The 21,784-nt window shown below is 40.6% G+C and overlaps 1 protein-coding gene across 1 annotated transcript in view; it reads left to right on the forward strand.

The window, feature by feature from the left end:
* Positions 1 to 21,784, forward strand: part of GRIA3 (glutamate ionotropic receptor AMPA type subunit 3) — a 155,678-nt gene that overhangs the window by 119,763 nt on the left and 14,131 nt on the right. The window contains exon 14 of the mRNA XM_062584975.1: positions 13,705 to 13,952. Coding sequence (XP_062440959.1) covers positions 13,705 to 13,952 — 248 coding nt within the window. The remainder of the gene's footprint in view (positions 1 to 13,704; positions 13,953 to 21,784) is intronic.

The following is a 21,784-nucleotide window of genomic DNA, read 5'->3' on the forward strand; positions in this document are numbered from 1 at the left end:
TGGTCAGTGCTGCAGGACTGAGTATTGCCTGTCATGCATGCTGGGTAGGTGCAAGTGCAAGGGGATAAAAAGAGAACAAAAAAACTTTTCTGTTGTAGGCTTATTAAATACTGAAGGCTCCTTGAATGTGCTTAAAATGTTGAACGTTTTAGAGTACGTGCTAAAACGACAGTAGTGAGCAAAGATCTGGAAAAGCTTTCTAAGATGTGAGATGAGTAACATCACACATTCAAGCCTACACACACACACATACATAAAACACACATAAAGCTAGAAGTGATTACAAAGATGTTTTACAAAGTTTTTATACTCTGCCTTACTTTCATATAATGTCTTTATATAAAAATATAGTTTGGCATTTTTTTTCAATGGTTCTTAATTAATCATGATAGCTGCTATGTTACAGTGGCCTCTATCTCTATATTAAAAACCCACTGTAAGATAAACACTGACCTTGCTAAGGGTGACATCAGTGTGTAAAATTTTGTGTTCTGCTTAATTACCAGCCTGAGGCAGTGTTATCTGTACAGCAAAAATCAGTTGACTGGACCTGTCAGAAAAGGTAGCACAACTTTATTAGAAATTTTGTTGCTGTTTACAGTCACTAGAGTGTTCTTAGGGGGAAAAGAAATCTTCTTTTGAGTATCTCATTATCATTAATACAGAAAAAGATTGTATGGGGGTGTTTCTTCATTTCCTTAATAGTTTGACATAACATGGAGATCCTTGCTCACTGAGAGATCAAAGGAACAAGTGTTTCTTGTGAAAGCATACAAAGTCTAGTAAATGTACGCGTACTTTGTTGTGCCATTAATAGCCTTGGGATGAGCTGTGATTCTCTCCTGGAGCAAGCAGGGCTCTAGAGGAGGATGGTCTGTCAGGAGCTGCCAGCTCCATCAGGCAGGAAGAAGAATCAGATGGGAGAGGAGGAGAGCAGATCCCTGGGAACAGGGGGAGCATGGCTCACTCCGCTCTGCGTTATCAGAGAGGGCCAAAGTAGGCGAGAGAGTGGGCCTCAAGTGGGGCTCGTCTGTCGTTGGCTTTCTCCAGGAATGCAACGTAACTTCAGTTGTGTTCATGTCCATTAATGGATTTGAACAGAATATTGCTGCCATGAAACTGTTGCAATTAGTCTTCTTCGGTTGATTTGAGAGGGGAAAAAGTTTGCTTTAGATTATATGCATATGTTCGCATAAATACTTCATTGTATAGTCTTTATTAGCTACCTAATAAGATGATAATGATGGCTGAAACTAGAAATAACTGTTAGAGGACTTTTTTTTTCTTTTTTCTTCACTGCCTGCTGCACACCCTGTGGTTCAGATTTTGCTATGGTGGTACTGGTCTCGCTATTAGCTCTTTTCTCGCTACTGCTAGAGCATCAGGAGGAGTGACAGTGGTCTCAGCCATAAATTCTCCTGGCTATGATGTAATGTTTATTCCCTTTGTGAAAGGAAAATCCTCTACCTGCCATTCCCAACCAGCAGTTAACCCGTGATAAGCAGCAGCTGGCTGAGTGGGTCAGGATCTTATATCCTGCAGAAACCACACTCAGTGAGAGAGGACATTTACAGCTGTGGGGATGGCTATGTGAGCAGGCTTGTACTGCTTGCCCACACGTGTGTACTCACACGCTATGCCCATCCATGTGCGCCCACACACTCAGGTTGTGGCATGTGCGAGATAGCTTTTCCCCTCACCAGCAAGAATTCAGCTACTTGGCTACGAGCACAGAGGCAGTGATAACCGTAACTTGGTTTTGTAGCTTGTGCCTTGAATCCTGCACAAGAGGTGCAGGATGGAAAGACGTCTAAGATACCATAAAGATGCTTGTATGGGTATATTTCTTTGTGGAGATACAAAGCTAAAATGTTTCTCAAACAGAGATATTGATCAGGTATTGATCTCAATGGCTGCTGTTGGCTAGTGAAAGGTGCTGGCCTGACAGTAGCAAGGAAAAATAGCTTCTTGATGCATCACTGAAAGGCTCCATGTAAATGAGTTTCAAATACCCACTGTTCTTGTCTACTCTTTTTTTAGAGAAAGAGCTCTTTAGAGCCCTCTGTCTGTGGCTTCTTTCTGCCAGCTCCATTTCCAATTAGTATCACTTTTGAAGATTTCTTTTACAGTGTGGATACCTATCTACCAAGAGCTGGACAGATACCAGCAACTCATTTCACACGAACAGATGGTAATGACTTCCAGCCACTTCAGACCTGAGCAGATTCCAGCAAGTGACCTATTTTATAGCGTTGGCTGTTTCCCTAAACATCACAATGTCTCCCAGATAGACACTAGCCCAGCTATGTAGATTAAAGCCAAATACAACACTGCTGTTTCAAGTATGCATGATGAATGCTGCCAGTGCAACATTACTCTCAGTTCCAACAATAAAGCATATTTTTTTAGCGTTCTCACAGCAGGCACTATTCACTCTCCTCACTCATTGGTGACTCTCTGCATCAGGGCATTTGTAACCCTAGAATATCTAAGAACCAAATGAGTCTTTGTATATTTTTGTGATTGTTGCTTGTTTTTGACCAGAAACATTTTACACTTGTAATAATTAGCTTATAACGGCATCTAAATGGCAATCAATAGATTTTATCAATTTCCTTTTGGCTTTCAAAGGCCATTCATCCCTACTGAAAAGGAAAAATCCTCTCCTTAGATATTTATTAACAAAAAGTCTCAGATTACAAAATGCCTCTTTCTTTTTCTTGAAGACCAGCAAAGGCCTATAGCTAGAACAGTTAGCCAACAAACTACTTTTAAGGGTTTATGTGTTAGAATTACCATCTTCTCATACATTCAATTAAACTTATAGCATATCTGAGCAGCTCATCAAATCAATATAGTACCATTTAGTCCAAATTCTGCAGTGAGCCTCTGTCTAAGAGGTTCTGAAACCTCTTTTAATAGGTTTCAGATCCCAATATGCATATATTTAAAAGGTATGGCCTTTACAACCAATTAGTAATTCTTACGTAAATTTGGCTGTATTGAAACTTCAGTAAAAGCAGAAGTATATATTTCTAGACATTTAGAAACATAAATTGCTCTTGAATTTCTGGTGGTTTCTTTTAATTGATAGCAGATAACTGCATTAAGAGGCTTATGATTGGATTCTGTGAAATCCATTGTGTGGTACGTGATTATCGACAAACACACTGACCAGCTAGTGCACTCTACTGAAAATTGGAAATTTCAGGTGTCCTTTAAATTGATTTAATGCAACAATGCTTTATAGGATTAAATATTGAGGTAGGTGACATTTAGCAAGATCTTGCATTAGCTCTTTCTCGTTTTGTGTGAAATTGCAGACAACTCATCACACAGTTTCCAATATAATTACCTAAAGCTTGGAGGAAGAAAGATGCCTAAGACTGATATTGTATCATAGACCTTTTTGCTTTTCTTATAATGGCTTCAGTCCAGCCAACAATGTCCCTGAAAAACTCTGCTATTCAATAGCTCTTCAGTGCCTAAGATAAAATGCTGGACCTGCTCTAAAGTCAGTTCCTGATTTTTTTTTTTTTTTTTTTTTTTTATTTTCTTTTTTCTTCTAGAGATGGTATTAATTGTCAGGGTTTTTAGGAGTTTCAGCAGAAAGGCCAAAGATCCTCTGGATATGGCAGTTCTTGCTGGTCATCCTCACCTGGTGCTGATGTTCACTGATATTGGGTAGAAAGTTTGACACTGACATTACTCCTGCTGACTCCTGCTGAAGAGATTTCAAGCTCAAAACTGGAGAAGTCAAACAAGGTCTTCAAGTATCATTTGGGAATTTTGGATATTATTTCTAGGAAGCCTCTGCAACATCATAGCAATTCACAGCTAAGCCTGAAGTCTGCATTACATCAGGACACATGGTAGTGATAGTTAACTGGAGGTCATTGTACCTCATGTGTGAAGGCTTTCCTTCCCATTACATTTGGATAATCTACCCAGATGCTTCAGTAATATTTTTCTCTTAATCAGTATTCTGCTAGAAAGTGATACTATTATCTTATTCCTTTGTGGGTGCATTCAGCATTTGACATTCTTCCATAGTTTTCTCAAAAAGTGGTTCTTTCCAAATCAGGCTCAGATGTGAGGCCTTCCTGGTCTACACATTTACGCAAAAATATGATAGAAAAATGTAAGTTTTAAGGACATGGGAAACCATGTTCAGGGTGGTGGCTAAGATGATCCCCTTCCCCTCACTATGGCACCTAAAGCTTTACCTCCTTTTCAGTTGGTGCTTTATGCTGGGCTATATATGGTGGGACTGCGGCAAGGTACAGGGCACTGGTGGCCCTGCCCGATCCAGAGAGCAACGTGCCAGCTGTGCCCTTGGCCCCCCTGCAGCAGGGCCCTTGACCCCGCAGCAGGAGTATGGAGAGGGCTTCCTGCTGCGGTGGCCCCAGGGGACTCAGCCTGGAGGGATGTCCACGGCAGGTTACATCAGTCCTTTGGGGATGGCTCCTGGAAATGCCAGAAGTTGGGCAGCTGGAGCCCAGCCCCATGGGGAGAGGGGGAAATAGCGGCTGAAATATGTTTTGAGGCACTAGTGTGTTACACACAGGGCATGTCGTAAAGAGCTCAGTGCTCTCCTCTGATGAGGTTGTGTGAAGACAGGAGGAAGAGGAAATAAACTCTACCAGAAAGCAGTTTAGTTAAGGAAAAGCCTTGAATTATGAACCAATAACTGCCATGCAATTTTTATGCATTTTATGCAATCAAGCAGCATTGAGATCATTAGAGCCTATTTAAAACACTAAGGTGAACTCCGTGCCTGCAGCCCAAAGGGCTTCATTTGTACTGCAGCTCTGTAATTTCTAATTTCAAAATATATTTTGCTTGTGAAGATGAAGGACTTGTTTCCAGAACAGCATTCATACAAAAAATGTCTCGCTTTTTGTCTTTGGATGAAACTGTGATTAGTAGTTTTAAGCCTTCTGTGTTCTTAGCATAAAGCAAAGCAACGCAGTGATCACCATAAATGCATGACAGCAGTATTGAAAGGCGATTGTACATACAGACTTTAAAGAACAAAACATCACAGAAAAGCGATAGCTTCAAAATGGGGGCTACGCAGATGTTTCATAAGCAATGTGGCAGCAAGTAATCAGAAAAAGTACTGTGTTGTAACTATATTTTAACACAGAAAATAAGAAAAATACATTCACCTATATATTGCCCTTCCCTATTTTACATAGTTAGATATATGTAGAAACATTAAAAGATGAATGTGTACGTGTGCAGAGAGATCACAACTTCTCCACTGCATGAATGATACCCAGGCAGGGTTTTTCTTTTAATGTATTGTAATATCTCCCTTCTATTGCATGGCTAACAGGCGGTTTTAAAGAGAGTGGAAAATCAGATGTGACATAATTACAAAAGAAATGGTTTGCAATGAAGTAATATAATGTCCTTAAGCCTATGTATTAGAAAGGAAAATGTATCTTTGTGGGAACTAAAATTAGCAGTTCCTCTGTCATCCACTCACTGGGAAGGATATGTTTATAGGCAACCTGGGGATAAGGTGACTGAACTATTTTATTAGTGTCAGCAGACAAGCCAGGATTTAAAGCAGCTCTCAATCAACACTTTTTAACAAATATTTGAATAAATCACTCCTTTATCTTAATATAAAATATATACTTTTTATAATTAAATATCATTTGTAAATATTTACTCTATACATGATGTATATAATTTATAAATGCTCATCTAAAATAAATATAATAGCATAAATGCAATCTATATTATATAGATATATGTATTATATATATCATTATAGTTAATGTATTAAGTATTATAAAATATTAAATAATGATTGCATATAAAATGTATTAAATAAGCACACTCAGCTTGTATTATCGGCTCTATTTCTGTTTACCGTTTAGGCTTTCCAGGACACACACATCTCGATACAGATTCAGGAACAGTCTAGGTAGGAGTAGGGTTGCTAGTTGCATTATGCAGGTGATCTGCTTCACGGGGTCAGGTGAGGTGTGTGGAGACCAAGGCTATGGTGAAGTAGAGAGCACTGGCTGACAGCGGGTTAAATTGGTAACTGCGCCTGTACCACAGAAGCGAAGGAGAGGGCGCCTCCGGCAGAAATCGCTGGCTGTTTGAATGCTCTACTTTTTGGAGAGCAGCTCTGTGATAATGCTAATGACATTGCTCAAGACAGTGAGGACCCTGGGTTTTCAAGTCTCTCCTGCTTTACATAATGCTGCTGCGTCACATTAATACGTGCTTGTTAGGGATTCATTTAAAATACACGGGTGCTGATAAGTCACTCGCATTGCTGCTACTGTTACTTTTGCAAAATTAGACAATATATGAAGGTTTAGAAGCTCTAACGATGTGGATATGAAACGCCCTCTCTTGCAGTCTGCTGGGATTTCTCTGTCATTGCCTGTATATTGACCTGTTTAGGCTGGAGCTGGAAACTCATTAGGCTGGCAGCGTTAGGGTACTGTGCTGGAAACGCTCTTCTGCCTTCGCTTATTCAGGGCCAAACTCGGAGCAGGCAAGCACGCACCAAGTGCTGCCGCAGTCGGGGAGCATGAAAGAACTTGCAAAGACAGCTTGTCTCTTGGCAAAGCGTTTCATTTTAATTTTCTGATGGATATTGCAACGTGGAGGAGCGGACGGCAGCAAAAAAAGTGAGGAGAGGAATATAGACGTAGCGTGGAGTTCAGTATTGTGCCAGGAAAGGATGTTTTAAAAATCTTCCCTTACATACTGCTACTCTGACTGTTACTGACATGTTGGGGAAGTCTAGTTACAGCCAGAGCAACTATTTGCTTGTCTGTTTGTATGAATTGAGTTCACCTGAGAAAAGAGGCCTGTTAAAGCAGTTACAGCACATTATCTGCCTGCTGCCAAAACGCACATTTTCAAAATGCCTGTGACCTATAGGAAAATATACTCAAAACTTTTTTTTATTATTTTTACAAGATAAGGTCTCTCTTATAATTCAGGCACTACATATTTCAGGTGTAGAAAAACTGTGGTATGGCTGATGCCTGGAGGATTTCTTGCAAGCTTTTTCCCGAGCTGCCCATGTGCATGGTGCTGCTGCTTGAGCCTCCTCTCCCAGCTCCCTCCAGTGCCTCCCGTTCGACTCCCGCCCAGGCCCTGCTTGGGCACACAAATACCCTGGGGGTCAGAGCTCTCGCATCGGGGCAACTGCACGGACACACAGTAACCGTCTGCACAGCTCCTTGCAAGGGTTATCCCAATCTTGACCTGAGGGATCCTAGAAGGGAGCTGGCAGCCCTGTGTTTTGTGGGCCTGATACTTCACTTCCGTGTGCCTGGTTTTCCTCAACTGGGAGAGAGAGATACTGCTTCTAAAGCAAAAGTTATAACTTCATGAACTGTAACATCAAACCAACATGACAGTGTCTGCGATCACGAACTTGACTGTGAGATATTAATGTTCCCCAGTCCACCTTTTCCTTTGCATTTATGAGTATGTTATGAAGTATTTCTGTGTTCCTATGAATGTATGGACTAGTTCAAATACACATGCTTAAGCTGGGCTTATCTGCAGTATCCCACAAATTCACAAACTGTGCCTATGGTTTGGTAGATCTGAGGACTAGCCTTAAAGTGCCCTGTGTATATTCATGCCATCTGACCTGTTTTCATCTGCTGAGAATGTAATAAAAACAAGAGGTTCATGTAGTGATGGGATTGATTTTTCTGTCACTATAGGTAAGCAAATTGCTGGCATCACAGGTTATCTGTGGTTAAAAGCTGTGACATTGATCCATTAGGCTTTGCCCTGTGACCTTCAGTAAATGACATCTCTGCTTTCCTGCCCTCAGCTGGGAGAGGGGAGTATTAGCACCCACTGACTTTTGATGAGACCTATTTTTTCCTCATTACTAAAACAGCTTGGAAATCACAGGCAGAGGCACCTGATTAATAGCAGTGATCGTGGTTTTAGCATCAATGTAGTGCTGTGATGCCTGGCTCCGCATGTGGCGGAGCTGTGTGCGGCAGCGGGGGGCTCTGCTCGCTGCCCCTCACCCTTCCCAGACGCAGCAGTGGGAGCCTTAAACCCTTGCCCAAAGACCTGGGAAAGCAAAAATGAAAGGATCTCAAAGTGATCCCAAGGCCAGGAGACAGGGATGGACCAAGGCAGGCTTGTGGCATTTTTTCACTCCTGTCTAGTAATTTGCTCCCTGGTGGTTCATAAACTGGTGGATTCATTAGCAGCTGCACAAGAGCTAATTGCACACATGGAAGAAAAGCAATGAATGATGATAATGAAGTTAAGGTTCACATTTAACGACCTAAGTTCGTGTCAGTGAGGCGTGCATCTATATAATGGCAGCATGTATTATTCAGATTAAATACCTGCACTGTTGTTAGTATGGACCTTTGTTTTGTATCAGCAACATCTGTGCAATTCAGAACTATAAATTCCCCTTGTTAAAGAGCTATAAAGTGGTCCTCGGGCTGCTACAGTAGGAGAGTGTGTTAACTCTGCTACTCTAAGTGCTTTGGGGTTGCCTCATTCACACTTACTGCGCTTGCACATTGCATTTACTGCATTTCAGTGCATACAAAGTATACTGGAGATTAGCCTGGGACCAAGTGGAAGTAACTGGTTTTCTTCTAGGTCTTCTGCCTTGCCAGTGAATTATTTCCATTTCTTACAGGGATATAACCAGTCGTGAGCATTTCCCTGTTCTGCCTCATAGCCCAGCTCTAGATTACTGTGGGAATCTATTCTCTTTCTTTCTGCTCTCTTTATTTGTTTGCTTGTTGCTCTCCTAGTTTTGAAGATTAGAGTAAAAAATTTCAGGAGTGTAACCTAAACTTTCAAATATAAAAAGTAAACAAGGAGAATATAAAATGTATTTTTAAAGTAACATTGATTTGGGTGAATTTGGCTCATGATTGGAGTATTGACAATAATCAGCTCTATGGAACATTTTCAGCTTTGCTATTGGGAAACAGTTTTCTGGTACCTGTCATAAGAAACCAAGGACCATTCTGATCATGTTAATGAGATATTCAGATGGGTTGCAGGAGGCAGTTTTGAAGAGGACCTGCAGAGAAGAGAGCAGAGAGGACAAAATATTCTAAAATGGGCAGTGGGTGTCACTGTAACATTTTAAGTTTAGAGGAAAAATATGATTTCCTTCAAATACAATAGTTTGGCCGTTACTCAGTATTGGAGGGAACTGCCACAATGTCACCTTAACACAAGTCAGAGACACATGTCTACATTGGGGAAAGGTAATTCCGTCAATGGGAGAGGCTTTGGTCATCACAAAGATATTTTAGAGGTGGGTTTAACCAGCACTGACAAAGTGCCCAAGATGTGCTGGGTTTCACAACCTATCTGTAGGCAGTTTTAAATGTGCAAATGTGAAACCAAGGCATCTGTCCCGTTCAGTTGAAGCCAGGTTTGCTGATGCTGGATTCAGCTCTTCTGTTCTTGAATAGATTGAAGAAATAACTGCAATTGACAGGTAAATCTGCCTGTTTTCTGATGTATGTAACACTTAAATCCAGTCTGGATCAAACTTTACATTTTGATGTTATGGTACACTGCGTAGCAGGGTTTCTTTTTTTGTTTTGTTTTGGTTTTTGTTTGAGGTTTTTGTTCCATTTAAATCCTGGAGCCAAACACACAAACAAGGAGAATTAGAATGAAAAAGGAGGTTAAAAGTTGAGGACTGATGAACTAGCATTTTATTTTAAAATAAAATCACTGCTACCCAAGAGAAATACATATTTAGATATTGATCTAAATGAAATAAATCCTCATCATGCCTGGTAGGAAATTAGAGCTGCTGTATCTGTTAGTACTGAAAAGTGTTGTCCACACCCCAGGGAAAATGCACCCTTATGGCTGAGGTGACAGAAATGTGTGTTGTTCATACTTATGCATAAACATTTCCAAATAAAGAAGGAAAAACAGCATTATTGACTAAGCTGAGGTCAGGTCTATTTATATCTACAGTAAGCCTGTGATAATGAAAAGAGGCTTTAATGTGTCCCAAGGCCTAGATGAAACACTGAAAATGTTGCTTTTAAGAAAAATGATAATAATATCCCCTTGAAATCCCAAGAAAATGTGTGTGACGGACTTCTTGAGAGCAATATCAAAGAAATGAAATGGGAGTTACAGAGGGAGTTATTGCAGTTATGGGCTTTGAATTGGTTTAAATCTTTGCTTTAAAGCTTTTTTTCTAAATATCTCTTAAAAGTAACACTTTAATGAGAGGGGAAAATGTTTTACTGCTACTGAAATTTAGCAGCAGAGCAGATTTGTCAGTGCTGGTGGCTACCTTATTTTAGAGCATAAATCCTGTTTTTTTTCCTGTTTGCACCTGCTGTCTGACCCCTCCTGCAGGTGTAAGACTTGTCTGGGGGTGACACAACAGATCTGGCAGAAACTGTGACTTACAATATGAACACTTGCAGAGGAGAAAAAAGATGAAAACCTTCTTTTGATACAGAATTTGTAGGTTAATAGATAGAAAGAAATTTTAGGTTTTTGACAGTCTTCTGGAGCTTCCAGTTTTCAAGGCAGATGGAAAATTAGAAAAAGTGTTTAATAAAAATACCATCTTTCATTTCATCTAGTTATGTATTTGATCAGCTTTGGTCAACTGCACATTTCATTTAGTTGAGCAGGTATAAAGTACTGTTCCTGGGACAAAAAGCTCCCAAGCTAAACCTCTGAGCTTTAGAGTAGGGGTTTTTGCTTTTTGCACGTCCTTTGATGGTATCACCTCTTTCTCTAACAAGGGTCATGTCAAATAATTATTTTGGCCTCATTAGCAAATCAGGACTGACTGTGAAGAGTGGCGCTAAGGGGGTGCGAGGACAAGGAGCAGCACAGCCCTGGGCACCTGCCGCGGATGCAGGCAGAGCCCTTGGCCGTCTGGCTGCCAGAAAATTAGCCCGTTCTCAGCCAGGATTTCCCACCCAAACCCTCTCCCTCCCTAAATCAATCAGTATCAGGCACTTTTATTTTTTGTTTTTTTTTTTCCTTAATCTTTTCCAGTCATTACATGTCCATTACTATATATACAATACTATGTGCCTTGCTAGCAAGCATTTTGGCCTACGTCAACAGAGCGGATCAGACCAGACTGCTATACTCATGCAGTTGATTTGATAATACCAAGATCTTATGAAAACCATACCTGACGGAAGATGTGAGCAATGACCCTATAGAAATGTACTGATTTTTATTAGCCATACAGAAGAGTTAAATGAAGAGAGCAAGCTGTAAAGCTGAAGGCTATTTGTTAACATTTAAAAGAGGTCTGTGGTCTTGCATATAAAGCATGTGGAAATTTGTGTTTTGAAGCATGATGATAGTCACCTTTTCCTCTTGGAATAGGGAAAATGCTTTGTTTGGACCATTTACCGCTCTTGAGTGTGCTGTTGGCACTCATCAGGTAACTATTATTATTAACAATGCCCAGATGTATTGGCAATTGCTTTTAGGTAGTCATGCCAGCTGGAAAGAATATGAAAGGACTTATTAAAGACAGATATTCCAGAGTGAGTTAGATGAAAAGGAAAGAAATTATGGTTTATCTGTGTAATTAAAGGCACACTCAGCAAATGGAAATGAGCAAAAGCAAACTTGTATATGCAAAAATCTGTCAAGGAAAACCACTTTAGCTTTCTAAAACGTAGAAAGAGAAACGATAAAGCTATATTTTTTTTACCTTCCTTGTGTCCCTTAGATGCCCAATTGTAAATGTAAATGTGCAGGTGTGTTTGCACTACTTACATTAAAAGAAGATTAAGCACTTTGTAACTAGGACACAATCGAATCGCTGTTGCTTATGCAGTCTTACTGTAGGCCAACCAGCCTTCCCCTGTTGCGTTCCTGTGCGAGAGTGTTTTATAAAACGCCCGGCCAGGTCGGGTCTGGGTTAACTCTGCGCTCTGCTTATGCCATGAGCTTTGCGCTCACGCAGGCCCCCGCCAGCCGCCGCTGGGCTCGGCTGCCCGTGTAGACAGCGGCAGCCACGGAGCTACTGGCACCTCTGTGGCGGCACTAGCCAGGCCATTTACATTCCCTTTCCCCGACTGCTTCTTCATTCCTTGTACTCCAAACTAGAATCTATATATCCAGTTTTTATCCAGGATGTGTTCTCCATTTAAATCCCTCCTGCTTATTTTTCAGTCTCCTGGCCAGCCAGTTCTGTCTTAATGAAGCTGTGTTATTGGTGTCTGTCTGATTTCCACTTGTCAATTGTGATTATTTTAATTGGATTGCATTTTCAGCTGGTTTTCAACTCACCAGGAAGGATAATTAAAATAAAATTTTGCCCTCTGTGCTCCTCTGTTAGTCATAGCTACATCAGCTGAGGAATGGCAAAGGCAGGATTTACTCTCTGTGAATTGTTTGGAGAGTTTGTTGAGCATCACTTTATTCAAAACACGTTAAATTGTCCTGAACGAAGAGGAAACATGTCTTGATCTTCAGGCTGATGGACATTAACAGTAGTCTGCCACAAGTTTGTTAAATTTGGACTAGATTTAGCTCCTGTATGCTTTGTTCCCATTTTGCAAGGAGATGTTGTGGACAGGAAACTGGCAACGAGTTGGAGGCATAAATTCAGGATAACCACAGCTTAGACTGGAAGTCTTGTATAAATCCTTTGGATTTCGAGACTCTACAGTAATATAGTAAGCATTACTGCCTTCCATCAACCAAGCAGGAGATTTTTAAGTGATAGTGCAATATCTGAATGCTTGAGATTCTTCAGGTGCTTTTAAGATTTTTAGGTGGTTTAAATGTTACTGAAAGGGAAGAGGGAAAAAGGCAAAGTAACACATTTCTCAACATTTGCAGATTCACAAAATAAGGATGTTGAGCTAGAGGATGTTATGATTGGCTCAGTCTCAAAACCAAGCAAACTGAAAAAATAAATATACACTGCAATAAAGCAGTTAACCAGCAAATTTTTCAGCTCACTGCTAATATTAGTATGCTAACTTTTAGGTAAATGTGAAACTCTGGTCAGAGAAACTTGGATCACTGATTAGTAAAAGGTTTTTGTGATTAGTATTTATATCCCCCTTATGAGCTTCATTATAAGAGGCCACTAGAGCTGTTCTCATATCTTAAACCTTTCATCACCACTGTGAAAAGCAGACTCCTGCCTTGCTGGGATCTTTTAATAAGCAAATGTCTATGTTTGCTAACAGTCTGTGAGGGAACAAAAACCAATACTGAGGATCTGTGTGAACAGGAGAGCCTTCTTTGCATGCGTGGGCCATGAGAGATGAGCTTAGGTGTAACGTCCTCTCTCTGGCTTGGCATTAGAGGAGCATGCTTATGGATAGTAATGCTGAATTTGGTGTTAGAGCAGCGTGCTCATGGATAATAATGCCATGCAACAGGAAACCCTGGGAATGAGCTGGGCATGCACCATTTGTCATTCTGATTGCCAATTAAATGGCAATTAGTGGAATAAATGTCTCTGATGTGGTTCCTCCCTGCCCAACCACTTTTTTGGTTTCATAATTGCTGAGGGGGTAGTGTGTACCTTGTGCTTAACTAGCTATACTCTTTCAGTTGTTTAGCTACAGGGTGTTAATAGCTTGAAGCCTACCAAGTCCAGGGAGCTAAGCACCATGCTAGCTGCAGCATACGAAGGCTAGGTCACCAGCAGGAATTGCTTTTCACTTCCTCTTTCCTCTACCTCAGAGATCAAAAATAGCCGTCTATGAGAAAATGTGGTCGTACATGAAGTCAGCAGAACCCTCCGTGTTCACCAAAACGACAGCTGATGGGGTGGCACGAGTGCGCAAGTCGAAGGGGAAGTTTGCCTTCCTGCTGGAGTCGACCATGAACGAGTACATCGAGCAGCGGAAGCCTTGTGACACCATGAAAGTCGGCGGCAACCTCGACTCCAAGGGCTACGGCGTAGCGACGCCAAAAGGCTCGGCATTAAGGTGGGTGGAATAATATAACAATATCCATGTTGTTATAGTATTCCACCTACCCTGATGTATTGTGTTGTCATTTTCTTTCTTGTGGATTTTGAGGTAACTTTTAAAGTTTAAAATCTTCAATATTCCATGGAGTTAAATAAGACGGTAAATTATGGTTTCATTTATTTAATGCATCCATTTCTTTTTAGTGTTCTCTTAGTGTTGTCCTTTCTGATTGTTTGTTGCTGTTTTAATTTTACAGTTCAATGGCTTTTTCAATTTAAATGGTAAAAGCCGAGTTAACCTGCCATATGTGACGAATGTTAACTGCATGATGTGGTGTTCTTGTTACTTTTTTTCTCAAAGACGATTTCCCCATCCCGCACACTTCAGTTTTGAGCAAATGTTATCCTCCATGCCACCTTCCAATATTTAACCCTGTATTTGCTGTACAAACATTTTTATAGCTCCACGTTCTGTGAAATTTTAGCCAATTTGTCCTCTTGTGCTCCTTTTTTTATACGTTACGATTTCCTAAGCATTTGTGCATTTTTCTTACAAGTTATGTTTTATCGTTTCAAGAAATGCTGTTAACCTGGCAGTATTAAAACTGAATGAGCAAGGCCTCTTGGACAAATTGAAAAACAAATGGTGGTACGACAAAGGAGAGTGCGGCAGCGGGGGAGGTGACTCCAAGGTCAGCCTCAATGTCACCACAATCGGGTACCTTAGCAAAGAGTAATCGGCAAGGCTGTTATTTTACTTGTCAAGGAAAAAAAATGCAGATTCAAACCACTTGAATAATTGTGATGGGGGAAAATAAAAAAGCCATTTGCTTGCCCAGTAGCTCCTTCAAAGACAGTTGTCTTTGCATCATCAACAGCTTTGGTCAAGCTTGGAAACCTTATTTAACTAACAGATGGAAACTCCAATATTGGCGAGAACTGTGCAGAAGGAATCAGTGCATGTAACTGGACAGGGAACCAGAGATCATCTCGAGCAATTTCGGAGAGGCTTTCTTCAAGGGGTTGGGTGCAGCAGCACAGACCTGACGGCGAGAAGGCTCCCTTCTACTTGGTTCTCTTGAGGATGGGTCGAGGAGGGTGGTTAATCTTGGTGCAGCTTGGGTTCAAGAGAGGAAGAGTTGAGCAACCATCATAGCAAGGGCATAATGTTACACAGAGATGGGTAGTCACCCAAGTAATAGCAACAACAATATATAAGGAGCTAGAGATTGCAGCTGAAACATGAGATATGTTGCTTGCAGCAGTGATGTGTTTTGAAATGATGCACTGAAGTTGAAATTAAGCTGAAGGAAAGAGCTTTTGGTAAATGCTGCCAGAATATTCTGTCACCATTCGTACCACAGTGACCAGACTTCTGTACGCATCTGTGCAGAAACACTGGATTAGTGTTTGCTGGGCTTTTAAAGCTGATGTTATTTAAAATCCTAGCTCCCCTGATGCCACTGGCAAAACTTTCATTGCCATCTAGTGAGCTATGGCTTCTTCCCACTATCTTTAGCAGCCTCTGTTAATGAGACACTCTAAGCTGATTTAATCAGCTCATGTATTGCAAAAGTTAACTGCTGTGCTTTAATATTGCCAAAAGTTACCTTGTAAAACTAACTGACAATTTCTGTAGCATTTAATCTGGCAAACAGAAGCTGTAGCTAGAATAGGCTGGATATTATTTGTCACCTTGGGTACAGGAATTACCAATAAAATTAATTTAAAATACATTGTTATCTTGAAAAGGACCAAGATTAGTTTTCGCAGTAGCATTCTCTAGTAAAACCAGTTCCTTAAGGAACAATAACTTCTAATCTCTCTTACAAAAATGCTTCAGCTTTGGTCCAAAATCAATAATTACACTATTTTCAGTAAACTGCAGTTCTGGACAATTACTGCAAATTATTGCTGTATTCTATTAATAAGAGTTGATTACAGCTGGCTAGTTAGGAAATCACTCTCTTACTCATCTCTGATATTAGCAAAAAGCCACATAAAAGGAAAGAAAAGACCTCAAATTCAGGTTTATTTAATAATTGGAGTTCTACAGTGCTCAGCAGCAGCTCAGGAAAGTGTGAGGTTTTTATATGCTTTTTAGCTCTGCTGCTTATCCTTCGTGCAATATTTTTGTAAAATGCTGTACTTGCCAGTATATTAAATGTTTAATATTCTCCTGGGATCCAGCACTGTATTGCCTAATACTGCTTCTGTGAAAGAAAACTCTTTGTACAAAGCAGCTTCAATGAACTGCATTGCTTCAAGTTCATTGAACTAAACCCAGCCAACTAATGCTTACAGCCCTAAGGAAGCTAAAAAGGATTTTAAAAATGGTCGCAGTTAGGGCAGGGTCATTCTTCTATTTTTGCTTGTGCTGAAAGGCCTTTTAAAAAGAGTAATACTCTCTATTAATAAGCACTCAGCCCTGCTCAGTAAATGTTGAGGGCAGAGTCAGGTATGCCATGATAAACTACCCAGTGAAGAGGGAAGAACAAATTTGATGACGCTTGTTTCACTATTTTAATCTGTAAATCACAAAGCCCTGTCTTTCCACAGTTTGTTGTACCGTGCTGTGATATAGGACTGCTTGTTTGTTCCAGCTATAAATGTCAATTATCGGGGGTTTATCGCTCAGGCAGCAAGAGCCACCAGGGAGCAGAATGTGGGTCAGAGAAGCAGCTTCCTTCGGGGGAGAAAAATCTGAGGAGGCCTAAAGGAGGGAGAGGCAGGGGAAGGGGCTAGCTGGTAGTTCCAGAGATGTCATGAATCAAAGGAGGGCTTTATTATAAAATTCCTTTTCTTCTGAGGTAGCAGAAGTAGGCTCGATTCCATGACATTAGCATAGAAAGAGGGATGCTTTCCCGGCAGCGTCCGCTGACGACGTCAGCCGGGAAAGCAGAGTTTGGGCTGTGCCTGAGCCTTGTGGCAGGGCTGTTTCCTCTGTGCGCATGCCAGCGCTTGGCTAGCGCTGGTGCAGCCCACCACGCGGTCACCCTCGCTTGTCTCCCCACTCCTCCTCTTCCTCCCCCAAAGCCTGAGTTCCCTTCATAATCTCATCCTACTCACATCTCTGCAGTTAATTGTTTATGTGAATATGGTTTTATTTATAGAGTATTTCAGAGGAGTCATTTTAAAACTGTTCTTTTTTTTTTCCTTCCTTTTCCCTTAAGGAGATGGTACTTAAGGAAAATTGAATCAGTGGCCCCTAAAGGACTGGGTGTTGAAAGTGCATGATGCAGAGATGCAGGATTATATCGTTGTGGCACATTACTCGCTCAGGGTAGTGCTCTCTCTACTGGTTGAGCTGACAGACCACCTCTCTTAGCTTATCCAGTAGAGGCCCAGCCTTGGGAGACAGCTGCCCTGAATTTGTAATCAGCCCCTTCCTACTTCCTGAGCAAATGAGCTGCGTGCAGGTTTGAACCATTACAGACTGATGGTGCTAACTTCTTAAGCTGAATTTCTCTGTGAGCTCTGTTGTTCTAGCTTGTGCTGAAAACCGGAGGTGAGTCTGCTCATGTCCATCGCTGTGCCGCAATGGATCTGGTCACGCAGAAAACTCTCTCCCCTGCCCGTCCACTCTGCAGGTTAGCACGTGGTTCCCTCCCTCCTGTTTGGGAACCAGTGATTCGGAGGTGGTATGGTGGCATCAACCCTTGTTTCCATATGTTTGCTGCCACTGGGAAATTACGCAGTGACTTGAAGTGTTACAATGACTTTGAGTCCTACAGTAAAACAAAGAAAAGGTATTAAACTGACTTGCTGTAAGTCCCCCCCCCCCCCCAGTCCATTCCATTACGCAAACTATGTAAGGTTAGTTATATGCGCATCCAGAACTCACGTGGGCCACTTGTAATTTACAGCTAAAGAGGTTGTACTGTTATTATAAAGTAAGATTAAAAGGCCTCAGCTGACATATGTTGTATTTCCCTTAATGTCAGCACATGTCAGCCCTAGGATGTCCCAGAGGGTAACGATCTCCCCTGCAGTGCCTTGCTATGGTCAGTGCTCTACCGGGGAAGGCAGTTCCCAAATTTCACTTGCAGTCGTTATTTAAGAAGACTGAAGGGGGCTTTGCTCCAGCCGTATGTAATTCCCATTTGATAAGTAATAATACATAGAAGCTGACTTAACTGCTGCTGACATCCTAGTATGCTCATCAAAATATGTTCACTTAGCTCTTTCGAATAGACATGAACTTTGTTTCTTCTATTGGATTCATGGCAAAATTACACAATATTCAATAGCCTGTTAATGTGTGAGTTGAGTTCTCAGTTATGAGATAATGCAGAGTAGCAATTATTTAAAAAATAAATAAATAAAAATAAGTATTCCAGAAAATTGTTACAGCATTTTATCAGTTTAGAAACTGATTATTTTGTTTATTAGTTTATTACACAATCCTATCATCTCAGAGCTGAGTTATGGCTGAATAGGAATTTAACAAGAAGTAGACAAAATGCAATGTAGATGGAGGTAGCAGGATGAGTGACTTAAGTGAAACTAATTATTCAGTTGCATAGGAGCAATTTTCTGCTAAGATAAATTTCTATAGTTCTGCTGCTCATACGTTTCTTGTATTTTCATACCTTCATGGTAACATGTAATGACAACTCACATAGAATGAAATTGATAAAATTTAGCATCTAGCCAGCTTCACATGCCATGTGCCCTTGTTAATTTTTTGACTTAATTTCTTTAATATATTATTTTTAGACCAATATCTCTTTCAGAGTAAATCTTTCACGTGACGCTTGATGTAAAACTACTTAATTTTTTAGTTGTTTCTTTTTAATCACAAAACTATTTTTTCCAGAGTGTTAGTTAAATTGTGCCCTCAGAACCATGCTTAATAAAGCATCAGATTCTCAAGCCCTTCTGAGATGTGAACATGGCCATTAGCAGATGGGATTTGTTCCCCCATTCCTCTGTGGTATTTTGCTTTGATATATTTGCAGCACAGCAGTTAGCATTTGCAGCATAATTTTTAAGTGGCACATTTTTAGAAGAAATCTGTTGCACATTATTTTAGATGATACCTGACATCTAAAGAGCACCACTGCCAAACATGTTATGCTTTAAAGAGAACATTTGGGGAAATGACTATCTTAAAAACATGCAACACAATTTATTTGAGTAATTTCTTTGAAATTATGTTCATCAGCATGAATTTACTTGCCACCCATTCTATAGGCTTGGGTTATGAGCTGGAAAAAGGATAAAATGGCTGATTAGAGCTAGTGATAGTAGCACAGAGCTAATTCATGCTCAGAGCTAGGAAAGTAATATAAATTCATTGTATTGTGCAAGTTAGTGACAAAGCAAAATAATACTTTAAAAGGAAGACATCAAAATATTTGTTTAATTGACTAATTATTTCATAGCCTACTACAAAATAACATTGAGTATTTTTTGTAGCAATAATGAAATCTTAACACTCTAAGAGTTCATTAGAGCATCTCATTTAGAATACTGCCAAGAAGGGCAGAAAGCCTGCTTTGACTTGCATAAAATGTATACGTTCTTGTGCAGATCATTGGAGGTTGTTTTACTATGAATGTGACTAGGAGGCTCAGAACCACAATTGAGGAAAAGCATTTCACACAGCCTTGAAAAGCAGCTTTTGGAAAATGGTGCCTGGTACCTAAGAACTAGGAACTGTTTAATTTTGCTTTTGTAACCGTTTGGCATAACTATCCCGGTGATCAGCTTTGCACTCTTGACAGAGCAGGATCCAAGTTCATGAGGAAGAGTGTTTGTGCTGTGTTTGCTGTGGTAGGGTTGGTCCTCATACAACAGCAGTATATCCTGCCTCTATGGCCACAAGAAATTCAAAAGAAAAGATGTGACTCATCCATTAATTTTGATAAGACTTGTGGTGATTAACAGTTATTTTCCATAATATGCTTGTGTAAATCATTTATCCTGCAATATAAGTATCAGTATGGGAAGAGCTAAGATAAGCCTCTTTGGGGCTGGAAAATGAGTGTATTCCAGTGATAGGAGCAGGGCCCTTACTTTGAACATTTTACTGGGGTTTCAGACTTGGATATTTCCACTTTAATGGTAACTACTGTCACTTAAAATACAAAGGGAGAATAACTGCCTTTGTTCTTCTTCTTCAAAGTAATTCTAAGTTTCAGCGTTAAGCTCCCATGTGAGCAGGCACTGCTGTTAATCCTGGTGGACTCTGTGACGTGGCTCTGCGCACCTGCACTGCAGGCACGGTTTGGACACCTGTAGCCTTATGCCACCAGCATAGCTGGTGCACCCTGAGTGCCTTGTGTGCCCGTCGGACTAAGCAGCACCTATCTGCAGCCTGCTGAGGACCAGAGAGCAGGAGGCTCAGAAGAACCATCTTGAGAGGAAAAATAAATCATAGAAGACAGGGGGAAAAAATGGATGTTTCTAGAGGCAAGAGAAAGAGAAGGTGAGGGGATAGCCTGCATGCAAGGTAAGTTGAGTCTCTTGCTCATTTCCATCCAGCTTAGGAAAGATGCAGGTAAAGACAGGGAAGATACCTTGTTGCTGTTTCAGATGAGGTAGGTTTTAGCACGACTTTAGCCATCTGGCCCACCTTGCTCTGCCCGTCTGTTTTGGTTGGTTTTGCTTCCATCCTCTCGCCTCATCGCAAGTCACAGGCACTGTTATAAATGAACAATGACTTGTTACGGCGTGCATTCCCTAATCCAATATGCATGTATTATTGCATTAGCACTTGGCACTTCTATTAAATTATGATCCTGTTAGTATAGCATTTAATTTGTTGGAGCTACATTTATGAAACATATAAATATACTTTCCTAGAGATAGTTGCTGCTGCCAAACGCTCATTGCAAACTCTCTGCAAAGAGCAGAGGCACTTCCAGTCTCAGCTGGTAACACATCTGGCTTTGCACAGGTGTATCTAGAGCGTGTGTGGGTTTTATATTCATATTGTGCATCTATGTATGTCTTCCATGTTACAGCAAATACAGCATCAGTTAAAAGCTGATTTTTAAAATGCTTAGCTGGTTGCTGCTCTGAAAAAAAAAGGGGGGGGGGGGAAGAAAGAAAGAAAGAAAAAGCCATAGATTCCACAAGGATAGAACAGTTGTTCTGGCCTGCCTCTAAAAAACAATACAAGAAACTTTGAACTGCCCAAAAGAACACTATTTATGAAAAAACATAGTAATGAAGACTAAAATTAAGTTTTTTTGTTATGGAAACATGAGCTTCTAGCTCCTGAATACTCAGCAATAACTAAAGAAACCCATCCCCTGATAGATCATTTGCATAGCTTTCAAATGGCCATTACAAAATCTATGCAAATGATCACCTTTTGCAATGCCCCTTATTCACAAACAAGTGTTATCAGAGCAGAATTAAGAGCACATTTGCCAATACAAGGGTCACTAATGTCCTTTAAATAGATGCAGTCCTCATAAACCAGTGGGTACCAGTTGCACTCTATGTAACTATGACAGACGAAGACACTACCTGTATTCACGTCTTGCATTTTATTAGCGCGGTTGCTGGCAGTACTACAGCATTAAAAATACATATATATGTGTGTTGTTTGCTAATCCATAGACAGGATTTTTGTCATCCTGTGACACTGTTCCATGCAGAGATGCCTAAAACAGGCAAAGCATACAGCGACCTCCATGAAATATTTAGAAGTCACTAGTCAGCTATCATTAAGAGATATTGATTAACCACAGCCAGGCAGGCTGAGCAGTGTGTTGCGGTCCCTCGTGTGGGAAGCTGCTCACATACGAGTAAAGCCTCAACACTTGGGGGGAGAAGAAAGTCATTTCTGGATGTGCTATAGAAAAAAAACAATGTCCTTCTACCAGAGGATTT

The sequence above is a fragment of the Rhea pennata genome, chromosome 11 (assembly GCF_028389875.1).
Source record: "Rhea pennata isolate bPtePen1 chromosome 11, bPtePen1.pri, whole genome shotgun sequence".
NCBI lineage: Eukaryota > Metazoa > Chordata > Aves > Rheiformes > Rheidae > Rhea > Rhea pennata.